A 24,858-nucleotide genomic window follows, 5' to 3' on the forward strand; every position below is an offset into this window, starting at 1 on the left:
CCCCATATGTCAGAGGGCACCAAGGAGTGTTGTCGCTCCTGTGTCATTTGCCAAGCCAGTGTAAAGTCAGGTGGTACTACAAAGTTCCCCTTAATTCCACTTTCAGTGGTTTGTGGTACCCTTTGAGAGGGTAGGGATTGACATTGTTGGTCCCTTGAACCCTCCAACTACATCTGGACAGATTTACATCCAATTGGTTGTGGACCATGCCACTAGGTATCCAGAAGCAATTCCCCTTAGAACCACTGTGGCTCCTGTAGTGTCCAGGGCCCTCCTGGGAATCTTATTCAGGGTGGTCTTCTCTTAGGAGGTCTCAACAGACAGAGGTACCTACTTCATGTCTAGTTACATAACTGCAATGTGGAAAGAGTGTGGAGAAAACTATAAGTTTACCACTCCCTACCATCCACAGTGTAATTGGCTTGTTGAAGGGTTCAACAAGAAGGGTATGATCATGGGACTCCCAGAAAAGCTTAGGCGAAAATGGGATGCCTTACTACCCTGCCTTTTCTGTGCCTACAGAGGTTCCTCAGATGGGGATTGGCTACAGCCCATTTGAACTTCTGTTTGGACATCCAGTTAGGGGTCCATTGTGTCTATTTCAGGAGGGCTGGGAGCAACCTCTTAAACCTCCTAAACAGGATATTGTGGACTTTGTCCTTGGCCTTTGTTTTCGTATGGCACTCTAAGAAGTTCCCACAGGGTACTTCATGTGAACCTCCTGAAACCTTTTGTAGAAACGGTTGACACGAGCTTGCTCATGTCCACTGATGAGGGACAGGAGGAAGAGAGTGATCCTCTCCCTGATCTCCTCTCTGAGAACCCTGTTGATGGATCAGTGGATGGAGTAGCCTTGGAAGGCAGCCTCACTGATCAGAAGCAAGCTGATTGCAGGAAGGTCCTCAACCAGTACAAACATATGTTCTCTCTGACACCCAGTCAAATCACCTGGTGTTCCCATGAGGTGGACACAGGTGACAGTCTGCCAGTAAAGAACAACATTTACAGACAGTATTACCATGCCAGAGATTGCATCAGGACACAGGTCCAAAAGATGCTGAAATTGGGAGTCATTAAGCCTTCAGGTATTCTCTGAGCTAGTCCAGTAGTCCTGGTACCAAAACCTCACACCACCTGATGCCCATCCTATTCCAAGGACAGATAAGTTATGGATACTTTGGCCTCAGGCAAGTTTGAGTACATTCGACCTGGCTGGTGGCTACTGGCCAAGCCAAAAACAGCATTTTCAACCGACAGTGAGCATTATCAATTTATTGTGATGCCCTTCGGTCTGAAAAATGCACCTGCCACATTTCAGATACTGGTGAACATAGTCCTAACAGACCTGGAAGCCTATAATCCAACATATCTAGATGATATAGCTGTCTTAATAGATCTGGAAGCCTATAGTACAGCATATCTAGATGATATAACTATCTTTACCTCTACCTGTGAGGATCACCTGGTCCACCTCAATAATGTTTTGGAGGCACTGTAAAAGGCAGGCCTCACTTACAAGGCCACCAACTGCCAGATAGGGCAGAGTCAGGTTGTATATTTGGGCCACCTGCTAGGTGGAGGCCAGTTTCAACCATTAGAGAGCAAAATCCAGACCATCATGGACTGAGTTGCCCCCACTACCCAGACTCCGGTCAGAGCTTTCTTGGGCCTGACTTGGTACTACAGGAGGTTTGTTAAGGGTTATGGGTCCACTGTGACTCTTAATGATCTCACCTCCAATAGAATGCCCAAGAAAGTTCAGTGGACAGTTAAACCACAGCTTTCCAAACTTTTCATGTTGGTGACACACCTTTTTGCGAAAAAAAATTCAGGGACACGGTAATGCGAGCGAGCCCAGCGAGCGCGCCCGAACCACCTAAGGGGGGTGGTTCGCATGGTTAAATTGATGCACCGGCGGCACAAGGGACATGTAAATAGGCCCCTAACTGTGTAACACACAACCCCACACACACACAACCCCCCCCACACACACAACCCCCCACACACAACCCCACACACACACATAACCCCACACACAACCCCCCCCACACACATACACACGCACAACCCCACATACACACAACCCCACACACACACACACAATCCCACCCACCCACAACCCCACATTCGACTGTATTCTTTTTTTATATAGCGCGAACTCAACTCGAAGGTGTCAGAACGCTTTACACGAGCACCAGTTGCGTTACATTCATTTTAGGCACCGGGAGATTAGGTGTTTTGCCCAAAATCATAGAAAGAAGTAAAAAAAATAAAAAATTTAAAGACACTGATGACGGAATTAAACTTATGAATTATGCTTAGATCTCGCACATTTTACAAACATTGATTGATAAAGTGCATAGCATACTCCGCCCAGCTACAACAAGGCACTGGACAATGTGCACAGATCATGAATCTTGTTTCTTTCCTGATGTTGATGGTATGGATGCCATGTTCCAGCAACCGAGACGTTGCCCAAGTACGTGATTTCTGGAAATTAGAAGCAGACACCTGCTTCGTAAAAGGCAGGCTTTTCTCGCCTCGGTGAGTCGCTCCTACTTCTGACGTGCGATGACTATTCCAGATTGAAGGAAAACCTACTTCTGTGCAGAGCGCGCTGACCAAAGAAGTTAAGCAAAACAAACGACTACAATTCTACTTGCTCTCAGTCACAGGATTCTCGGCCGCTCTAGCCGTTAGGACACCCCCTCTCCCTTGTTGCAGCCATTAACAGGAGGGTCTGAAGATGTTTCCTAGGAAGGATTCTATGCCATGTGGCTGAGGCGGGAAACTAGAGCCAAAAGATTTGGGGGGGGGGGCTAATTTTTCCAGCCGTAACCGTAACGGCTGTAAAAAGGGATGAAAACACAAGAAAAGCTTCATTTACAAGTACACGGTCTTTTAAAGACCTGTGAAGTATTTGGGTGCGGCTGCAATGAGACGTCGCCAGCCCACGAAGCTGTCTTAGCCCGGGCTGACACAAACGACCGGCGGGGGGCGGGGTGGGGGGGGTTGAAGCACGGTGAGCCCAATGGGTGTTGTGCGCCACATGCATCCTACTCGAGTAATCTTTGAACATCCGCTGTGCTAATTCAGCCTTTCATTCTACGGAAGTCGATGCAGTAGGAATCATTTATCCGGGTACTAGTGAGTCACAGTTTTGAACCTGATCTTCATTGTGAGCGTTACACACTTCTTTGTGTGAGCTGTGGAGGCGGAGTGAAATGATTATACGGGCTTTCAACTCTTTGCCTTGCCTTGGTGAACATTCGCGCCTTGAAAACCTGTCAGTTAACATCTCAGTAGAATCAGGCGTGCGTGCAGAGGATCATGTCCCGACCCCAACCTTCCCAGTATTTGCGATTATTTTTTTAAAAATCCACAAGTGTCACAGTTTATTTTCATTAATTATAACCACAAAGTTAAGACAAATTCTCTCTATGCCCTAGTGTACTTTTCTTTACACCCCCAAGAGCAATCGGCATTGCCCCGGTCCCAGTTTATGCAGTCCCGTATATTTAAAAATATGCATTCTGCTTCCTCTGTGATAAATCTATCCACACGCCACCTCAAGCTTTTCACTTGCACTGTAGAATTATTGCACAGTATTATTACAGCATCTGAAAGACGAAGGCGCGCAAACAGTGTAAAAGAATTAGCAATCTTGAAAGAACATAGACTGCATTAATTTCAATTACTGAGCCCAGGCAGAGCGCAATGTGGAAATGAAACATTTGGTATTAAAACTGCACTTAGAAAGGGAAGCTCAAACTCCATGATGAGCGCTCTGGGACCTCAGTCTTATCTCCTTCTCTCACTCAGACAATGGGGACATGGCAATGATGCCAGCACTCAGCAAGCGTTAGACCTGATGGAAAAATAAGCTTCATCGAGTGTGAAAAAATGCAAAAGAAACCCAGCCTACTGGGTAGGTTAAACAGATGAAGCCTTTGCTGTAACAGAAATAAGAAGATAGGAAGAAAAATGTGACGTTTACTGCTTATGCATATTGCCCATTATGCCTAGAAATAGGTACAATTAAAGGGTTATTCTAGATGGGGTGAAGGTGCCGCTCTCATAGGATGGCGGTACTGAGTTGCTCGGAGGCACTCGATCGCCCTCTGATGAACATCCCGCTCGCTCCTCAATGTGCAAGGTGCACCGACGCCACGTACTTCCGTGGAAATATCCCACGCGCGACACACCTAGGTACGGGGCGCGACACAGTAATGTGTCGCGCCACACAGTTTGGAAAGTTGTGGCTTAAACAAATGAATGGTGAAAATCCCAACCATTTGAGGTGGTCTATTTCTCTACAGGGGATGGACTATTCAGTGGAACATAGGCCTGGGAGTAACCATGCCAACTCAGATGGACTCCCCAGATAGCTCCACTTAGAAAACGAAGACTCAACTGGACAAGGTTTGTCTTGTCTCCTTAGGGGGAGGTGGTAGGAAAGTAGGAACTGCTTTCATGGTCAACCCCTTTTTTTCTGGTGTCATGTTTTCCTGACTAGTCTGACTGGGATCCTGGTAATCAGTACCACAGTCTCTGTGCTTCTTCCCTGAATTGGACATGGCGAGTACCTAGGTACCCTCCAGATTGGCTACTGGTGTACCCTTGTAAGCCCCGAGATTATGGTATTAAGGTACGAGGGCATTGCTACACCAGGGGTTTCCCATGGGGTGAAGCATGTATTATGCTCCAGGGGAGTCCCCTCAAATTGTGACTACAGGCCTGCCATGGCAGCCAGTGTAAGCTGGTGCTAGCACCACTTACGACCGATATATGTTTTCTTATATCTGAGGTCACTGCACTTAAAACCCATGTCACCCCTAAGGCAGGCCTTTCAATCCTGAAGGCAGGGTGCTCGGTTCTAAGTGTAAGGGTGCCTCTGCATTAGATGGACACCCCTACAACCTTCGGAGTCCATTCTCCGGGGTTGTAAGTGCATCAGCCATATAGATACATAGAGTGGCCATGCATCATTACGTAATGGCTAGCTCTAAACCGGCTGTAAAGAACCCCGTCAAACATACTCCTGGAAGGTATGACTCTGTGCCTTGTAAAGCTCCTATGGGAGGCCCATCAGTGCTCCCGGTACAAGTTTTCTGAACCCGGACAGCAAACTATGGCTGCTGTCGGCCAGAGACACAATTCTGCCCTCTTGATGCTGAGCCAAGCTCGAGCAGGGAAAGGCAGGACAGTAGGTTTCCTGTCACAGGGAGGTGTGACCACCTTCCAGGCAGGACTTAGTGTATTGGGACAGGGTGGGGGCGCTTGCCCACGCCACTCAACTGCTTTGAAGGGCACATTTGGTGCCCTCCTTGCGTACTCCAGTTCAAACCAGTTCAGGGAGCCATTGGCCCCCGCTCTGGAGCGAAACGGGTTAAAGGACATGGGAGTAACATCCCCACTGCCCAGCCCCTCCTCTGGGAGGGACCCCTGAATCATCCCAGGCCTAACGGTACTTAAGGGATTACCTGTGGGTGGATCCCTAGATTCGTCATGGGACAAGATTCAGATCACATACCTCTTCAACTTCAACCATCTGGACACTCTGGACTTCGCTTTGGGAACAGAGACTGCACCGGGGAAGATTCCTGTGGCTCCTGGTCTCGTGGTCCTACTGGTCTTTTGCAACGTCTGTGCCTGTGCTCCATACAGGTTCTTCACCAGACCTGTGGACATCCAAGACACCTGAGGAAATCTCCCTTGGCGTGCAGGAGTCACTCCTCAGCAGGCACTGCAACACAGCTGACCGGTCTGCTGATCCTGGACTCCCACAGACTCCGAAAGGCAACACAGGTGGTGGTTCTGCAACTCCCATGAGGCCTGCACTGTCTTCATACCGAGTTTGAGGCCAGTATCCCTCGACGAAACCACTGGAACGGAACCCCTGTGCACCGAGTCAACTTGCTGTTTCCAAGGCTGGTTGACTCTCTCCTCCAGGGATCTTTGGGCTCCAAGAAGCTCCAACTTCAAGCAACTCCTGCAGCCAAGATCTTCGCCCTCACTGCTTCTTCTGCACAGTGGGCCGCCTTCACTGTGAGCTGCTCGAGGTCCTCTTGCGACTCCTGTGCCTACGGCCCGTGGGTCCTCCTGAGGGTCTTCTTTGGCTCAGTGGGCTCCCCTGCTTGCTCGAGGCCTGCTCTGACTTACCTGGTCGTGGTGAGTCACTTGGACCTTGCTGGTCCCGACACTGCACATTCTTCATCAACTACATTGTTTGCCGCTGCCAAGGCTTGTTGGTGCCCCTGCCAGACACTGACCCCTTGGCCCTTGACATCCGGCGTGGGACAGATATTGAATGGCTCCTAGTCTTCTACAGCTTCGCCTGGACCACACAGCTGCAACTTCAAGGGCACGGTCAACCTCACCTGCATCTCTGACATCAGTGGGCATTTGTCTTCCGTGCCTCCTGGTCCCTTCTGAGTGGCATAGACTCTTTCCCCTCTGCTTGCAGGTACCTCTCATCTTGAATCCGCTTTTGGGTTCCACCAGATTCCTTCATCTTCTTCTCCAGCAGCATCTTACCTGAAGACCTCCACTGTTGTTTACGGTGGTTTCCAACGATACTTGAAAGCTATGCACCAGCTTCCCTGGTGTAGTTATCTTGGTTCCTGGGGTATCCACAGGTGGAGTGGCTCTCCAACCTTTCATCTTCCACAGGGTTTCTTCAGGGTACGGTGAGGAGGGACCTTCTTTAAAATTGCACAGCGACTTACCTACTAACATTGAGCACGCAGTCGTGTTCCCACTCTGCACATGACCTCCATGGGGTTCCTAGATACTCCCCTTCGGTGGTTCCTTCTACGTCTTCTGGGTCCATTCTTGACTTGAGTCGTGGTTCGCATTCCACTATTTTAGTATATGGTTTGGTCTCCACCTGGAGACCACTGTGTACTTGTGCTACTTATGTGCTCTATTTCCTAAGTGTTGTGTGTATTGTGTTTCTATCTCCGAGTAGGAGATAGTACAATTGTGTTAGTGAGTGTTTGTAATAAAATACACTGTGTGATTCTTTTTCACTTAACCTATACCATACGATTAAGTACTAGTAAAACAAGCTGCTTGACACTCTTTCTGGACTAAGCCTGAAGGCTGCTCAACACAGCTACCACTTAGAGAGTTTTCTATGGTTAACTACGACCACCAAAATCACCATACGATTGTCTGGATTAGTACAGGGTGCTACACTTACGCAAGTGAGCACCACATACTAAGCCAGCCTCTCACACACTAGCAACTCATATAAGCCGCAGAGGTACTGCACATCCTTTTTACTCTCCTTCTCGGGTGGAACTGAGGAGGAGGAAGCTCCTGGATGTGTCTTTCTGGCCGATGCCACCATGACTGAATCTGGTGGTGGATCTGCTCTTAGAAAAACAGGGCCATGATCTGGCGCTTTAATTTTATATAGTGATGTGGGGTGGTGCAGCCTCTACTGCGGAGGGTGTTCAAAGTGTTTGCAGAGCTGCTTCAAGTAGACCATGGATCAGTGGCAGCATCGGTCTTGCGGAAGACCTGTGATGCAGTGTCTCTAATATCACAGATGCCAATGTTGTTGGTGTAGGCATCTCAATGTTTCAATTAGTGGCACCTCTTCTGAGGATCTCAATGAAGGTGACAATTGAATCCACTGGTGACACACTGGCTGGAGGAGTCACCGACAAAGTGGGTGAATAGTCAGGAACAGACGATCTGGATGTGTCTGTTGAGCAAGAGGGCGGTCTAATCACGTGCCTTCGAGATCTGGACGAATAATAATGACTTTGACATGCCACCCCCAGGTTTGCGTTTAAAACATACTCGCTCTAGTCAGGAGATGAAGACTACAGGACTCCCTGCAGGGCATCGCCCATGTGGCAGATGCTCTGTATGTGACCTGATGGGGTCAGTGAGTAATGTACCACTGGTGAACCGGAGAACGTGGTCTTAGAATACATGTACAAACTGTAACACCACCCATGCGGGCTTCACTATAATGCAGAGTGTATGTACATATTGTAGGAAACTCATCTGACTTGAAATGGCCATAGAGACATGAGTTGGTTCAGAAAGGGAATGTAAATATGTATTTTAACTGTAGATTGATGCAGAGTAACTGGCATAAAGGCATTGGGATAAGTGGACGCGTACACGACATCCCCATCAGGTGGCTGTAGGTATGCCATAAGGGAGCAACCACCTGGTACATTTTTGTGTCATTCCTGTCCATGAGAAGTAACAATAAGAAACTCCTTGTAGTGTATAGAGCAACTTTGAAGTGTGTCACTCAGTGTTTGTTGTGTATTTGTTGTCTGTACCTATGTTCCACAGGTATCGAGCTGTGAGTTCACAGTGTGGGGAGGACTGACCCCAAGCCCTGAAGAAATTGCCGATAAGTATTAATAGGCAATAAAACATGTTGGCTTCCTATATAAAATGACAAAGCACGACAGTAGGTCTTATTTTTAATGTGGGGAAACTCACAGTAGTAAATAAAGTGGAAATAGTGCCAGTGATTGTTTAGCTAGTTTTTAGAGGGAAAGAGCCAGAAAATGGATTGTGATTGCTCTTACTCGGGGATCAGGTTTTTTCACTAATTTATGTTGCAATTGAGTTGGGCACTTTTCACATTGATTTCAGTGGGGAGGCTACTGATGATGATAATTGGAGCACACTGATGAGTACCTATCAGTAGTTGCCTGGCGGTTGTTTCCGTGAGGTGCCTCCTCACTTCTCACACATTTTTGGGTGGTTGGTAGTTAGGAACTGTGGCCAGTAAACATACACAGGATATGTTCTGGAGGAAATAGATACAGACTGAAGTGTTTTTAAAGGAAGGGGATAGGAACACCCTGATAGTCAGTAAACTGTAGCTAGCACTTTAAGTATTCTCACCATTAAGATGTGCAGGGCATGTTCATGATGTTTTTATCCTAGAAATATAGAGCAGTTTTTTTATGTGGGGAAAAAAAAAGTATTTAGTCTCGACGTCGACTTTCTCTTCTTCAACGGAGGTGGAGCTGATTGTCCCGAAGGCGATTTCTCCTTCGACGTCGCCGCATGTTGCAGAGGCCTTTCCAATGTCGATCTGGACGCCGATAGGAAGCAGACCGGTATTTGTCGTGACGCTGACCTCCTTTCTGTCAACGGCGAAGCAGATCGAAGCTTCCTTTTATCTTTTCTGCCCCTTAGCTTAGTTCTTTTATGAGAGTAGGGCTCCTTGAAAGGTTGATGGGTGCTTCCATGGCTACTTGTGGATCTCACCTTTCCTCTCTCCTGCAAGGCATGCAGCTTAATCCTCTGTCACGCTGATTAATTGGAAAATTGCTGACAGTAATAACACTTGTCTGGCTTGTGGGAAGATGGCAAACTCACAATACAGACCGAATTTGGGTCAGATTTTGCAATATTTTTTTCGCACAAATGATAGTTGTTTAATAATGCTGGCATTTCTGCCAAAAACTGTTTTACCAAATAGTCCAGCCAGCAGATAAAGACGTCGAATGAAGCCAAGAAAAAACTTCTAGATAACAATTCTTGACAAAAAAGTACCTGTGGGGCATGATGGGAGCATGGATGTCTTAAAGGCTGCATGTATACACCGACAGAAGAATCCCGTGAAGCCCTGCCGCGTCCCCTCATCCTTTTTCTAATTGGAAAGGAAGCCGTGGACATATATATATATATATATATATGTATATATGTTTGAGGGTATTTCATACTGTTAAGTTTTTAAACATATTTATGTATTTAGTATGTGCTCCTGGGTCTCGGCGCATTCAGTGCTTATGACTATTAATGAGTATCTCCTGGAAGAGAATGTTCCCTGTTTTGCATGTAGGCCGTAATTTAGGCTAGGTATAACAGTATGGACGTGCAGGCAAGGCCTGAAATCTGCAGAGGCAAGGAGTAGCAAATGATGTCCTGAAGGATGTGTTTTAGAGGGTCCAGGTGCTTATAACTGCAATAGTGGTCAAACGCTTTCCGCTTTGCGGAATAGAAAGCCTGTGTGGTAGGCCTGCCTGCTTCGCATTGGATAGTCAAGCATTCCTGTGGGAGATGAAGGCAGCCAAACTCTAAGACCTCAGGTATCAGATCGATGGGTTGAGCTGCGTGGTATCTGATCTTGCCTTGGCTCTGCCTGAAAAGGTCAATCCCGATTGGGAGCTTCTCATGGGGGCCAATGGACATCTTGAAAAGCATCAAGCACCAAGGCTGTGTGGCCCAGGTGGAGGCAGCTGGATGAGTGTGAAGTATGTTTCCCTCATCTTCCTTACCATGTATTGAGTGAATGGGAGAGATTCCTGACCAATTCATCCCTAATGCTTTGACTACGGACAATGTGTGTAAACATTTAGCATTCTTGTGAATGGCAAACAGGTCTATCTGTAGGGTGCCCGAAGTTCAGAAGTAGCTGTGTTGAACTTGCAGGTGGTGTTCCTACTCGTGGACTTGTAGATGCATTCTGCCGAACACGTGTTGTACAAACCTGGAGCAACTCGAGGCAGTTGATGTGGTGCCCGTGCTGTGGGCGCACTTCCTGGATAGTCATATTGGTGACATGCATCCCCTCAACCTGCGAGAGAGGTGTCTATGGTAATGGTCACATGCAGGGCAGGGTTTCAGAAAGGCCTGAGCTGCAACAGGTTGCTTCTGTTCTACCACTGCAGAGTGATGAGTGCTGGCCTTAACCAACACTAGATCCTCTCAGTGACCCTCCACTTGTGACAATTGAGACATTATTCTAAATCCCAGATGTAGGAAAGCACCCCTTTTGCGTATGGCTACCCCGCACCTTTTGCCTCACATCTGATGCAACCTGACTTGATGTGCCCTGGTCCCTGCCAATCAGGTTCACAGGGCCTATGTTCTCTCCCAAAACTGTACCATTGTATCCACAATTGGCCCATCCCTGTCCACAGGTAGGCCCCCCTGTAAAAGGTACCATGGGTACAAAGGGCAGTGTGACCAGAGAAGGCTCTAAGGGCTGCAGCACCTATTGGGCCACCCTTAGAGGCCCTCCACCTTAACACAAACTGCCACTGCAGGCTGCGTGTTTTAGTGCAAAGAAAAGTGAAGAGCCGACATGGCTTACATCCCTGTGTGCCACTGTCCACTGCAATCCACTGCCCAAGGCCTAGGTAACCCACCCCTCTAGCAGGGTGCACTAGACCTAAGGTGAGGGAACAGAAGCAGGGGCCCTGTACCCCCAGAGTGTCTAAGCCCATTCTTAGACACTGTAAGTGCAGTGCTGCCATAAAGAGTATATTGGTCTGGGAGTTGGTCATTACGAACTCCACAGCTCCATAATGGCTTTACTAAAAACTGGGAAGTTTGGTAGCAAACGTCTAAGCACATTAAACCCACACTGAAGCCAGTGTTGGATTTATTGTAAAATGCCCTCAGAGGGCATCCTAGAGATGCCCCCTGAAAATCGACCAGCCCTGATATGATTCCCGAATGGCTGGAACTATTAATGTATTGGGAAAAGTGAACTCGATTGCACAGTATAAAAAGTAGTACTTACCTTCTACGTAGACATCCTAAAGTGTGGTATCTAGGCATACCACCCCAGTACTCAAAGTAATCCATAAGTAAAGAAAAAGTAGTTACTGTGTACCAAGGGCAATGTGACCAGCTAAGGCCTCTAAGGGCTGCAGCATCTATTGTGCCACCCTTAGAGGCCCTGTAACAACCACACCCTGCCAGTGTATGCTGCATGTTTTGACGCAGAGAAAAGTGAAGTGACATCCCTGTGTGCCATGCCTACAACCCACTGCCTGGGGCCTAGGTAAGTCACTCCTCCAGCAGGGTGCACTAGCCCCAGATGAGGGTACAGTGGCTTGAGCCCTGTTCTCCTACAGTGTCTACATTGTAAGTGTAGTAAAGCCATAAAGAGTATATGGTCTGGGAATTGGTCATTACGAACTCCACAGCTCCATAATGGCTTTACCAAAACCTGGGAAGTTTGGTAGCAACCATCTTAACACATTAAACCCACACTGATGCCAGCGGGGGTATTTAATGTAAAATACACTCAGAGGGCATCTTAGAGATGCCCACTGAAAAGTGACCCGCTTTGGTGTGGTTCCTGCATGGGTGCCCGCCATTTGCCAACACCAGACAGGTTTCTGGGCCCCTGAGTAGAGATCCTAAGCTCTCTGGGTCCAGAAACAAAGCCCATCTTGGACAGAGGTGTCATGCCGCATTCCCCAGGATGGTTTGGGTCCATGAAAGGGGACACTTCAAAGGACTGCTGCCTTTGAACACTGTCTCTGCCTTTTGCTGCCCCTAGCAACTATCTCCCACCGGTTCTGACCCCCAATATGGGCAGGATAATCGGCAGGAAAACCGAGCTAGGAGGAGAGGTGTGCCCACCTTTGCCAACCCCATCCCTCAGGTGGGGGAGGCGAGGTGAAGCACACATCTCAGTCCCCTCAATCTTGGAGATGAGGGGACCCAGCCAATCAGGAAGAGGCTCATGTCCCACTCCCACTGAAGGGTGGCATAATAGGGGGTGTACTCACCCCAGGGAAGGGGCCCATTGGTCCTGACCTGCACACCCCTGTAATGCCCCTAAATTTAGTATTTAGGGGCAACCCTGAACCTTCCCTCCTCAGATTCGTGGAAGAAAGAAGAAGGATCGAAGAGCTGTGCTGACCCAGGAAGAAGAAGATACCTACTGCTTTGGCCCCAGTCCTACATGCCTGTCCCTACTCCGACCTGCCTACAGTGAAGAACCTGCCATGTCCAGCAGCCTCCAGAGGCCGGAGGACCTGCCCTGCATTCACTTTACACACTGTCTCCAGTGAGCACCGGATTTGCTCAGCCAAGACTCCTAACCCGGACCAAGATGGCTCTGCGGTTCTGCACCACTCTTCACCCGACACCCATGGCCCAAGTTCGAGTGGCCCAACACCACAAGTAGATCTTCCCAGCGATCCTGACCTGGGATCTGGTGATCCCCAACCTTCCTCAAGCTGCAACCTAAACCTGAAGGGTCCCCCCAACCGCAACCAGAATTGGTAAGAAGACCTGACACCAAAAGACACCCCTGCAAATGACACCCCATGGCTTTGGGTGGCCCAACTGACTGTGTCCAGGCATTCCCCAAGAAGGAAAATGCTACTTACCCAGTATAGATCTGCTCTTGGCATGTAGAGCTGTAGATTCACATGCTTTGCACACTCCTGCCATGTAGTGTTGGGTCCGGATGTTTGCACTTTGTTTTTCTTCGAAGAAATATTTTCCAGTCACGAGGTAGGTGACTCCTCCTTTCGATGATAGTACGCATGGGCATCGACTCCATTGTTAGATTGTTTTACCGCAGAGGGTGAGAATGGGGTTAGTAATAGTAGTAGAATAAAGATGTCCATGTGTATGTATCTAAGTAAGACGTTACTGCAACAGGTATAGGTACCCGGAGAGGCGGGTGGGCTCATGTGAATCTACAGCTCTACATGCCAAGAACAGATGCATACTGGGTAAGTAGCATTTTCCGTTTGAGGCATGTGAGCTGTAGATCACATGTTTTGCATAGACTATACAGCAGTGATCTCCCAAAGCGGTGGCCAACATGTAGCTGTTGCAGTAGTTTGAAAAAGTGTTTTAAGTACTGCCTGGCCACATTAGCTTGTTATCTTCCTAACACATCTACACAATAATGTTTTGTGAATGTGTGCGGTGTAGACCATGTTGCAACTTTGCAGATGTCAGCTATAGAGATGTTTCCCTCGAAATCCATAGAAGCCCCTAGTTTGCGAGTGGAATGCGCTCTAGGGGAAATTGTTAAGTTTCTTTTTGCTTTTGCTTAGCATGTCTGAATAGATTTGACTATCCACCGTGCAATACCTGATTTGGAAATGGTATTGCCTTTGTGAGGTGGAGCAAAAGCAACAAAGAGTTGTTTAGTCTTACAGAAAGGATTTGTCCTTTCTATATAATAGAGTAATGCTCTTCTAACATCTAAGGTGTGTAGAGCACGTTCTGCCACATAATCTGGTTGAGGGAAGAACACAGGCAACTCAACAGATAGGTTGATATGGAAGGCAGAAATTACTTTGGGTAGAAATGTAGGATTAGTCCGAAAAACCACTTTGTTTTGGTGTACTTGTAAAAATGGTTCTTCTACGTTTAGTGCCTGAAGCTCACCCACTTTTCTCAGTGATGTAATAGCAAAGAGGAAAGCAACTTTCCAAGTGAGAAATTGCATTTCACATCTATGCAGTGGCTCAAAGGGTGGACCCATTGGTTTGGTGAAAACAATATTAAGATTCCATACAGGAGCAGGTGGAAGTCTTGGGGGAATAACTCTTTTGAGCCCTTCCATAAATGCCTTAATAACAGGCACTCTTAAAAGAGACAGATGTTGTCTATTTTGAAGGTATGTAGATATTGCAGCAAGATGTAAGCGTATGGATATGTACGCTAAATATGAACGTTGTAAATGCAGTACATATCAAATTATGTTTTGAATTGAAGCATCAAGTGGGTTGATCTGGTTCTTATTACAATAAATAACAAACCGCTTCCATTTTGCTGCACAGCAATCCCTTGAAGTAGGAACTCTAGCCTCTATAATAATGTTCATGCAGTGTGGGGGAAGATTGAAGTAGCCAAACTATGACTTTAGGTGCCAGATCGCGAAGTTGAGATGACGGGAATCTGGGTGTCTTATCTCTCCACGGCTCTGTGTGAGGAGATTGAATGTGAGATGTAGCTTTTTTATGAGGAACTACTGAGAGCTCCACCAGGGTGGTGAACCAAGATTGATGGGCCCATGTGGGAGCTACTAGGATTAGTGTGAGGGACGTTTGCCTGAGCTTCCAAACCACTAGTGGAATGAGTGGGAGAGGTGGAAAAGCTTAGGCAAATATACCTGACCAGTTCATCCATAGTGCATTACCCTAGGACAACTGGTGTATATACCTGGAGGCGAAGCTTGGGCATTTTGCGTTTCAGTGTGTGGCGAACAAATCTATGTCTGGGAAGCCCCACATCTGAAAGAACAGGAGGAGAACTTGAGGGTGGAGTTCCCATTTGTGAATCTACTGTCTTTGCCTTCTGAGCTGGTCCGCAATCTGATTGTCTACTCCTGGTAGGTGTTCTGCGAGAAGATATATTTTGTGATGTATGGCCCACTTCCAGATGGTCTGTGCAAGTTGTGACAGCTGGAGAGTTTGCCCCCCCCCCCCCACTTTTCTGTATATAATACATGGCTGTCATGTTGTCTGTACGTATCAGGACAGCTTTTCCTACAAGTTGAACTTGAAAGGTTTTGAGTACTAGAAATACTGCTAGAAGCTCTAGATGAATTATGTGATTTTTTGCTGCAGACTCCACATTCCGTGAACTGTGTGAGTTTGGAGATGCACTCCCCAACCAGTGAGTGATATGTCTGCTGTCAGCACTGTCTGTGGAACCCGGCCAATGAAGGGCCGCCCTTTGGAAAGGTTTTGTGGATTCAACCACTGCAGAGAGCGATGAGTGCGGCCGTCCACCAACACTAGATCTGACACCTGACCCTGAGACTTATTCCACTGACGCATTTGAAGTCTTGCATAGGGGACTATTAAGAGGCAAGACCCTATCCTTCCCAGTAACTGCATGAATACCCGAGTACGTTTGGAGGGTTGGAGATGGGACTTGGACAGATTTACTGTGAATCCAAGATCGTGGAGCAGCTGCACTGTTTTTTAAATGTGTTGTAGACATTTTGCTTATGAGCTGGCTTTTATGAACCAATTGTCTAAGTATGGGAAGACTGGAATGAGTTGTCTTCGTAGATGAGCTGCAACTACCAAGCATTTGGTGAAAACTCCCGGAGCAATGGTGACTCAGAATGGGAGCACTTTGAATTGGTAATTTTGTCCCGCTACAACAAACGTGAGGTACTTGCAATGAGCGGGGTGTATTGGAATATGGAAATAGGCTCCTTTAACTCTAAAGTGGACAGAAAGTCACCTTGCTGAAGGAGCAGGAGCACTTGTTGGAGTGTCACCATGTGAAAGTGATCTGATTGGATATATAGATTTAGATCTCGGAGGTCTAGTATAGGCCTGAGAGAGACGTCTTTTTGGGGAATTAGGAAGTACAGGGAGTATACACCAGCCCCTTGATATTGTAATGGGACTGGATCCATAAATACTTTTTCCAATAGAGAGAGAACTTTTTGTTTGAGAAGGTTCAAATGTTGTTGTGATATTGTGTGGAATACATGATTAAACAACTACTGCCTAAACCACGAATCCCCTAAACAACGATCAATTGCAAACAACTAAATTTTTTACGAGTTCCTAAACCACGAAAAAACCCACCTCGTGCCTGGCCAATAGATGGCACTATTGTAATAACAATACTTCTATTTGTTAAGCAAAATGACCAACTGAGAATATCTAATGAGATTTATGTAGCTGATGATAATCTTCCGGGAAGGACGTGCAATTTTTCATGGATGAATGAGAAAAAACATAAGAATGTGAAATCTGCCTGTAAGAACGTGTTAAAACGTATCCTGCATCAACAAAAACAAATCCTGCATCAATTACGTATTCTGCATCAATCACATGATTTAATAACTTTTTAAAATCCTGGACTATCCACTCATCACACAATTTTTCACTGTTTTTTAAAAACTAATGGCATATCTCAAGTTTGATGTGACCTGGCGATTCCTCTTAATCCTTTTATTTTTTAAAAAGTGCAAAATGTAATCAGCTAAACACATAAAATGCACTTTCAAAACCACAAAATCGTCTCAATACATATTATGGCCATTTTAAGATATTGTAATTACAATTCATGCACAGCTTACTCCCCGATGCCAGTGATGGAATGATTCATGGGAAATGTCTTGGCAGCCTAGCTGGCAGGATGAAGGGGGCGAAGTTCATGTCAGGTCAGAAGGAGGGGAGGGGAGAGACTCTTGGTTAAGGAAAGTCGTGGTTCAGGATTCGTTGTTCAGGTAAGTCGTTATAAAAAATGTGTTGTTAAGGATGTTTCCCATTCTGTGTGATCTTGGAGGAATGTTTGGGGGAGTGTCAGTAAGTTCCAGACAATAACAATATTAGATAATCTGTAGAACCCATCTGTCTTAGGGGAGAACGATCTTTACAACGCGGTTGTTACACTGCGGTATGTTTACATCGCGGGCATTACAACGCAAGTCATTACAACGACTTTTTGCTGGTTTATGCTCTAAGCTAAGGAATAGTATGATTTACTATTCCAACACCTTCCCTACTGTTACCTAGGCTGGAGTTGGAATAATAAATCATACTATTCCTAAGTCCAGCGCCCTCCAGCACAAGTTGTTGTAACGACTTGCGTTATAATGAACGTGATGTAAAATACAGCGTTGAGAATGTATGCGTTGTAACGTCATACATTCGTCTGAGGTGAATGTATTACAGATGGGTAGAAATTGGGAGAGACGTCCTCCGACAGGAGTGGAATGATCGGGGGTAGAGGAAGGAAGTCACTGTTTGCAGGGGAACTGCGTGTTTAGTTGCCTCTACCTCTTCCCTTGCTTTTATTCCCTCTAAATCCTCCTCTAAAGTAACCTCTTGACGTGGGCGATTGATTATTGCCTTTGTAAGATGAGGAGGGATTTTCTGATGATGTGTTCTTGGAGCCCCCCGTAAAAGGAGCGACGAAAGGAGCCCCCATTGGAAGGGAGTTGCAAAGCCCCCATGGATTTAGCAACCTCTGTATCCTTCTTCATCTTTTCTAAAGAAGTGTTTACTGTGGGACCGAAGAGGTGCCCCTTATCAAAAGGCTGATTTAGAATAGAGGCTCGGACCTCGGGTTTAAACCCAGAAATTCTGAGCCCAGCGTGTCTGCGTAGTAAAACACTAGTGTTGACTGCACGAGCTGTGGTGTCAGCTGCGTCTATAGAGCAACTAATTGATGTATTGGAAATTAATTTCCCCGCTTGAATTAGATCAGTAGCTTTAGTTTTATGTTTATCAGGTAAAAACTGAATTAACTTTTCTAGCTCATCATAATGAGCTCTGTCATGGCGAGCTATACGAGTTTGTGTGTTCGCAATTCGCCAGTGATTGGCTGCTTGCGCCGCTACTCTCTTGCCATAGGCATCTATTCGTGTAGACTCCTTATCAGGAGGAGGGGCATCTCCTGTGGTTTGAAGATTTGCTCTTTTGCGAGCGTTAGAGACTACCAGGGAGTCTAATGGGACTTGACCCTTGATGTAGGCGGGGTCAGTAGGCGCTGGCTTGTATTTCTTATCTATTTTGGTTGTAACAATCCTTGCACGCACAGAGTCTTTAAAAATCTCCTCTGCGTGCTTAAGCATTCCTTTGTGCATGGGCAGTGTTTGTGTTGCTCTTTGAGAGGAACTCAAGGTCTCAAGGAGAAAATCCTCATTAAGGGCCTCCTTTCTGTGCTGCTATGTTAATGTCTCTTTCTTTTGTAAATTTTCTTTTTTCAAAAATGAATACAATTGATTATCAAAAAATAAAGGGACTCCCTATGTAGGTCTACCCCATGGTACTGAGCAGCCCTATTGAGTAGCTCTATATAAACTATGTGATCATCAGGTGGGGAGGGTCTGGAGGCGCATAGTAACAGATCGGTATCAGTGTTGGGATCTGTATTATAGTCCTCCCAGGGATCAGGAACAATGTCCTGTGGTCTATCTTCATCCCCATCCCCTTCATCTTGTGGATCAGGCGACTGGTTGTGAGGAATTTGTAGGTGTAATGATTACATTTGGGTCAATGGGTGAAGGAGGTGTAATAGGAGGAGAAGGGTTAGTTCCCACATCTATTGCATTTTAGAGGAATGTGGTAGTCCTCTTGTAAATCTGGATTCTTTTTGTCTAGTAATTTTGCATGAATATGCCCAGTACCTGGATTAATAACCAGTTCCTTTTGTTTCGGATCCCAGTTAGTAGGCAGAACGTCAAAATCAGGCTCTTTAGATGGATGAGGAGGTGTTTTTCCTTATGGCACCAGATGTTGCGGCATCAAAGGTTTTGGCTCCAAAGGTTTATTTTTCAGTAACAAACGGATGCTCACTACACCATGTTTGGATTTCGATGACGAAGGTTTCGGTTTGGTGCCCGAATGGGGTCGACTCGATCCCGAGCAAGAAGGCTTTGGTTTATGTTTAAATACCAGGCAGCGGGCGGGGCATTCAAAGCTTTTTCTCTGTGCCGACCTTGCCCTGAAGCCAGAGGAAAGACTGGAGATTTTTTCTTCAGTAAGTGATAGGGGAAGGGAGTATCAGTACTCACTGTACATTGACCTGGTGTTACTTGGTCTTCCGTGTTGGTGTCGGCTTTGGACACAGAAATGTGTTCCTCTTCTGCATCAGCATCTTGTGGTGGGATTCTTCACGTTCGGAGTCTTCTCCGAAGATATCCGTTGCAGAGCCGCTTTGCTGATGCATTTCGTGACTTCGAGCCCGACGGACACAGAGCGTCTTCTTAGATCGAAAAGTGTTGCAGTCCTGTTTGTCGTGTTCCGGGGATAGACACAGGTTGCACACTTCGTGCAAGTCGGTGTGCAAAAACCCAGGACTGAATTTAAATGGAATCCGTTCCATCGACTGCTAGCGGACCCGACGCAGGTAGGCCCAACGGACCTCCACAAATCTTCCGATCGAAGACCGAGAGTCGAAACAATACGCAGAGAATAGGAAACACGGTCGAGAAACAATACCATTGAGGACAGTACATTGCGTACGAAGGAAAAACCGAGAAACGGTTTCGATCAGGAGCGCCGCAATTCACATCAGAACCCGATGGTGGAAAAAAACAGTCTAACACTTGGGTTGATGCCTATGCGCACTATCACCGAAAGGAGGAGTCATCTAGTGTGTGACTGTAAAAGACTTCTTTGAAGAAAACCAAAGTGCAAACATCCGGACCCAACACTAGATGGCAGGCTTATGCAAAGCATGTGATATACAGCTCACATGCCTCGAACTCCAATTTACCTCTCCAGCCAGTGATCGCCTTCAGGAAGCCTCCCTGCAGCCTCTGTGCCGAACCGGAGGTCTCCATTGGTACCCACACGGTCCCCAATGTCTTCTTGGCACACTGAACCAGGCCGCCTCAATGACGCTGGTGGTGCAGCTCCTATGTTGATTGTTGGCCCCTGCAGTCCTGACCTTAACCCCAGGAGCTTTGCTCCCACACCCGAGTGGCCTGCTCGTCAGCAGTCCCTAACCAAAGGCCCACTTAGCCCCATTGGCTCACATTGGGCCCCTGCACTCTGCACCCAGCTGCCCCATTGACGCTGGTGGTGCAATTTAAGTGTCCATCTAGACATTGGGAAACCTTGGTCCTACCCCCCCAAAACTCCCACTAGTAAGACATTTACTTATCTTAGAAACCGATAACCATTTTTTTCTCTCATAGGAACCAATGGTATGTACTTTTCTTCCTAAAATATTCTGTGTTGAGTTGATGTTTTGTATGGAGAAAAAGTAACTATACTGCAAATCCTAAAAATTCTTACTTACTGTGTATTGTGAGATCCCCGGTGTGGTATCTAGGCATACCACTCCAAGAAATCGATGTAATCCAAAAGTAATCTAAAAGTATTCTAAAAGTAATTACTGTGTAATTCTAGCTGTTTTGAAAGCTAATACAAACCTGTAACGATTGCAAATTCAACCACAACTTTACTTCCTTGTAAGGTCTTGCATTTGAGAGTATTTTTTACGTACCTGTGACAAGTCATGCTTGGTTCTAAAAATAAAACATAACATACCTTTTTTATACTTACCTAATTGGTCTTGATTCAGTCTCTCAGTGTGTGCTATCAGTCTTGAGTGAGTGAATACAATAAATGTTAAACACACCTTCTGGATAAGCCTAACTGCTCGCCCACACTACCAAAAAGATAGCTGTTAGTACTTACCTAATTTAGCTTCTGCTATACCACTGGGGCTCATGCAACTCTGTGCACACTATACCTTACTTTGGTATAGTAAATGCAGAGCCAGCTTCCTACAACGAAACACTGCTAAACGCACTTGGATAGGGCCGGACTGGGAACCAAAACCGGCCTTGGCGAAGAGCTCGGCTGACCCCCACCCCCCTTCCCCGGATGGGATGGGGGGGATGGCAGAGCAAAATGCAAAAATGTTCTTGTAACAAAAACGACCCCCACCCTGGCAGCCCACCAGGGAAACGCCCGGTGCCCGTTACGGTCAGTCGGGCCCTGCCCCTGTCTGATTTGATTTCCTCCCAGAGGGAAATAAAATCTTGTAATCTCCCCACAATAGGCGATGTGCGATTGGAGAAGGCGGTGCAAATCAGAGCTTGGAGGCGCAGTCCCCTTTATAGAGCTGCCTCTAACCCTGCCCTTGTTGTTGCTACCACTGTAGATACCGCTGATGTAACTCCTTCCCACCCGCTGGTGTACGGACTTCTGCCATCTTGACTGTGGCTGATCGGAGCAGTGGACTTGGCCCCATCCCTAGGTCTCAAGAGGCTGGAGCCTTGGAGGCACTCATAGATTGTGCCATTTCAGAGTCCTTCTTGAATTTTTCTCAGCATGTAAATGTAAATGTAGTTGAGCTTATATAGCGCACAGCTACCCGCAGTGGGTTTCCCAGCGCTTGCTTAGGGAACCCTTCCTGGTATTCCCCTGTGAGATAGCAGGGTATCCACAAGGTGAAAGTCAGGCATCCCGCCGCAAGGGGCCGTTGTGGAGATTAAGCAAGCTATTGCCCAGAGTCGCAGAGTGTGAACCCGTGAGTCGAGGAGGCACCGGGGCGAGAATTATCGAGTCCGTGGAATTTTTAGCCCAAGACCCCGCCGAGGCGGGGAATTGAACCCTGGTCCAGGACCGATCTCAGCTTCCGGGTCTGCTGCCTCTAACCCCTGAGCCACACTTCTCCACATACCATCAACCTGTGGTCCAGTGAGGTGTTCCCCATTGAATGGGAGATTGAGGAGGTAGAGTAGATGCTGCTGGACCTGGTGTCTGAGATGGCTGCTCTTGTTGATGCCTCAAGAGGCTGTGTCTGTGACGTCGATAGCACAATGAATCTTTTCTGAAGGGACCAGTCAGAAGCTAAACATTCCATGAATCTGCTTCTAGGTACCAGCTACAGCTGGACATCCCATGCATCTGCTCCTAGCTACCAGTTAGCACCAGACATGCATCTGCTCCTCGGTACTAAAAGACAGCTGGAATTCCCACACACATGCTGCTAATGGACATCCAATACATCTACTGCCAGTTGGTAGTTGGACTTCCCATCCATCTACACCAAGGTAACCCTCATCGGCTGGACATCTCACACACAGGTATGGGACAGGAGGCTTGCTGGGTCAAGTGTTGGCAAAGACAGGAGGGGTCAAGATAGCTTTCTGTGCTACCCATGTCTGTAAGGTCCATGCATCTCGTCCAAGGTACAAGTTTGGCAGCGACACAATCCACACACTGAAGGACTGAATCATTAGAATAGTGATTGTAAGACTTCCTCCAAGCAGTGAGTGTCGCTTAAAGCAGGAAGGCCGTAAGATCCTAGTGAAGCACCTTGGTGTTGGTGGGATGCAGAGTTCACAAACAAAACCGGATTCTATATTCCTTTTCAATCTGCTGGGACCTACTCAAATGGTGTCTCTAAATCCAACTGCCCATATGCTTTTGTTATTTTTTAGTTTTGTGTGGTATGTGAAGGTTGTGAAAGTGATGATCAGGGGATGCCCAGGCTCCTTTTCCTTCAGGGCTAAAGGCTCTCAGTCGAGGACTGTTGGCAGATCTTCCAACAGGCCTAAAGGTTTCTTAGCATCCGTATTCAACTAAGATTCACTGAGCTAATGTTCATTCTGATACCCGCCTCAGTGGTCCACAGTGACTCACTCTGCTTTCTCTTTTCCCCTCCATCAGGTGTCATCTGGAGTGGCCTGTCCCGCCTCTGTTCTTCCACCGTGGATCCACTGGACATGAGCTCACGCAGTGTTCTCCTCCACCAGTGCTACATCACCAGCTCTGTGGAGCAGTTCATCATCTACAGTGTCAACATGCTGGCCTTGGCCATGTCCCTCGAGCAGGAGCATCTCCGCCTCATTCCGATACTGGCTGGGCTCTTCTCTGTGGGAAGGTAAAGTAAAGTAAAGTCCACATTTGTAAAGCGCACAATCACCCGTAAGGGTCTCTAGGCGCTGGGGGCCGTCGGGAAGATTAAGCAAGCTATTGCCCAGAGTCACATGGTGCTGGGCAAACCTGCCGCCGGAGCCGGGGATCGAACCGTGGTCCCCAGATTCCAGCGTCAGTCGCCCTGGCCGCGGCGCCACAAGGTGAGTATAGAAACCAGGGAAGGTTGAGAGAGGAGGGCACAGGGCCTACAAGTGAAGGCTTGGAGTGCTTGAGTGATTGCCATCAATGTCCACCTTGAGCCTGGATCTCTTTGCGTGGGATGGTTCACAAAACAGCCTGAGATGGAGGTCATGACGTGGGAGGAAATCCTGGTAGAGCTGGTAGATGTGCCAGCGAAGGGGACGGATTAGAGCTGTGGTACCACCAGCGAGGCTACAATGAGTGTCATACAATCATGGGGAGGAGGAGATCATGGGGGACTTTCAGAAGAGGGAGAAGGACAGCTAGAATAGCACCTACGTTCTTTGTAAGGAATGGTTGGCCAAAGCTCAGCACTCAGTTCATCAGTCAACCAGGAAATGCCACCTGAAAAATAATCCCATACCAAGAGGGAGGGGGCAGCACAAAATGACCCCTGCTTTCCGTTTAGTACCAGCAAAGTGACAAGCATTGCTATTGGAAAACATTATCTAAGGAAACTTTGACTTGCTTATAATCTTCGGTTTGCATCATACAGGGCTGTGCGTTCACCAATTGTGCAGTAATCTGGTCCGTGGCGAGGCAGGAGTCTTGCATGTCCAAAACGGTAAACTGCAAACTGAGTGTTGCAGTTAAGTAACAATTCCTGTTTGCAACACATGGTATTGTACATCATGTGGTATTCAGACTGTAGAGAATAACCTTCCACACTTAAGGTTTCCGCTGACGGAAAGTATTAGAAGTAGTAATAGTCTTTAACTTAATTTGACTCACCTGCACATCATTTCTACCCGACACGTAAACAGTGTGGTGCATATAAAATGTGTGCACTCCCTTCTGTGCAGCAGCTTTGTGTAGACCGACCCTACAGTTTACAAACTAGTATTTGTTTAGTTTTAGTATAGCGCACCTGGAAAAATCAGACAATTTCAGATTCGGAGGCAGCTTTCGTCTTATTGGGTTGTGAAAAAGCTACAGACTGTTTTGTTTTCCTAATTTACCTACTTCTGGCACTGTCATAAATTACTCCACACCCAACATCAAGTATTTGCAAAGTTTCTTACAATTTCTCATTGTGGATTTTCAAAAAATGCAGTCAATTCAATTGGTTGGGTAATGTGGCTAAGAACAATTGTTACTTACCTGTAAACAGGTGGTTCTCCAGTATTGGTGTCTTTCATAGATTCACATGCTTGAATAATCCCCGTCGTCGAAGTGGGAGCCCCACGGTAAATACAATAGCAATAAAATCCCAATAGAATATGTATAGAAAAACATATCGCACAAATTCCAAAACCAGAAATACTTATAAGTACCAGGTTAGCATTAACACATAGGAATACATAGGAGAAATAGAAAACACCTTTATAACCTATCCATGTCATTATGTTAGTCCAAACTACAGCCAATCAGACGCAAGCACCCCTCTAGAACCTTCTCCTCAGAGGCTCAGGCCCTCAGATTTTCGTAGCACCAAAGTGACAAAAGAGTCTAGGAGGAGAGGCGAGCCTCTGAGGGGAGGTGGGCGGGTCGCATGTGAATCTATGAAAGACACCAATACTGGAGAACCACCTGTTTACAAGTAACA

At 46.9% G+C, this 24,858-nt stretch overlaps 1 protein-coding gene across 1 annotated transcript in view; it reads left to right on the forward strand.

Moving 5' to 3' along the window:
• The window catches only part of LOC144798275 (uncharacterized), an 82,018-nt gene that overhangs the window by 35,100 nt on the left and 22,060 nt on the right, over nt 1–24,858 (forward strand). The window contains exon 3 of the mRNA XM_078669048.1: nt 22,863–23,076. Coding sequence (XP_078525174.1) covers nt 22,863–23,076 — 214 coding nt within the window. The remainder of the gene's footprint in view (nt 1–22,862; nt 23,077–24,858) is intronic.

This window comes from Lissotriton helveticus, chromosome 12 (assembly GCF_964261635.1).
Source record: "Lissotriton helveticus chromosome 12, aLisHel1.1, whole genome shotgun sequence".
NCBI classification, from domain to species: domain Eukaryota; kingdom Metazoa; phylum Chordata; class Amphibia; order Caudata; family Salamandridae; genus Lissotriton; species Lissotriton helveticus.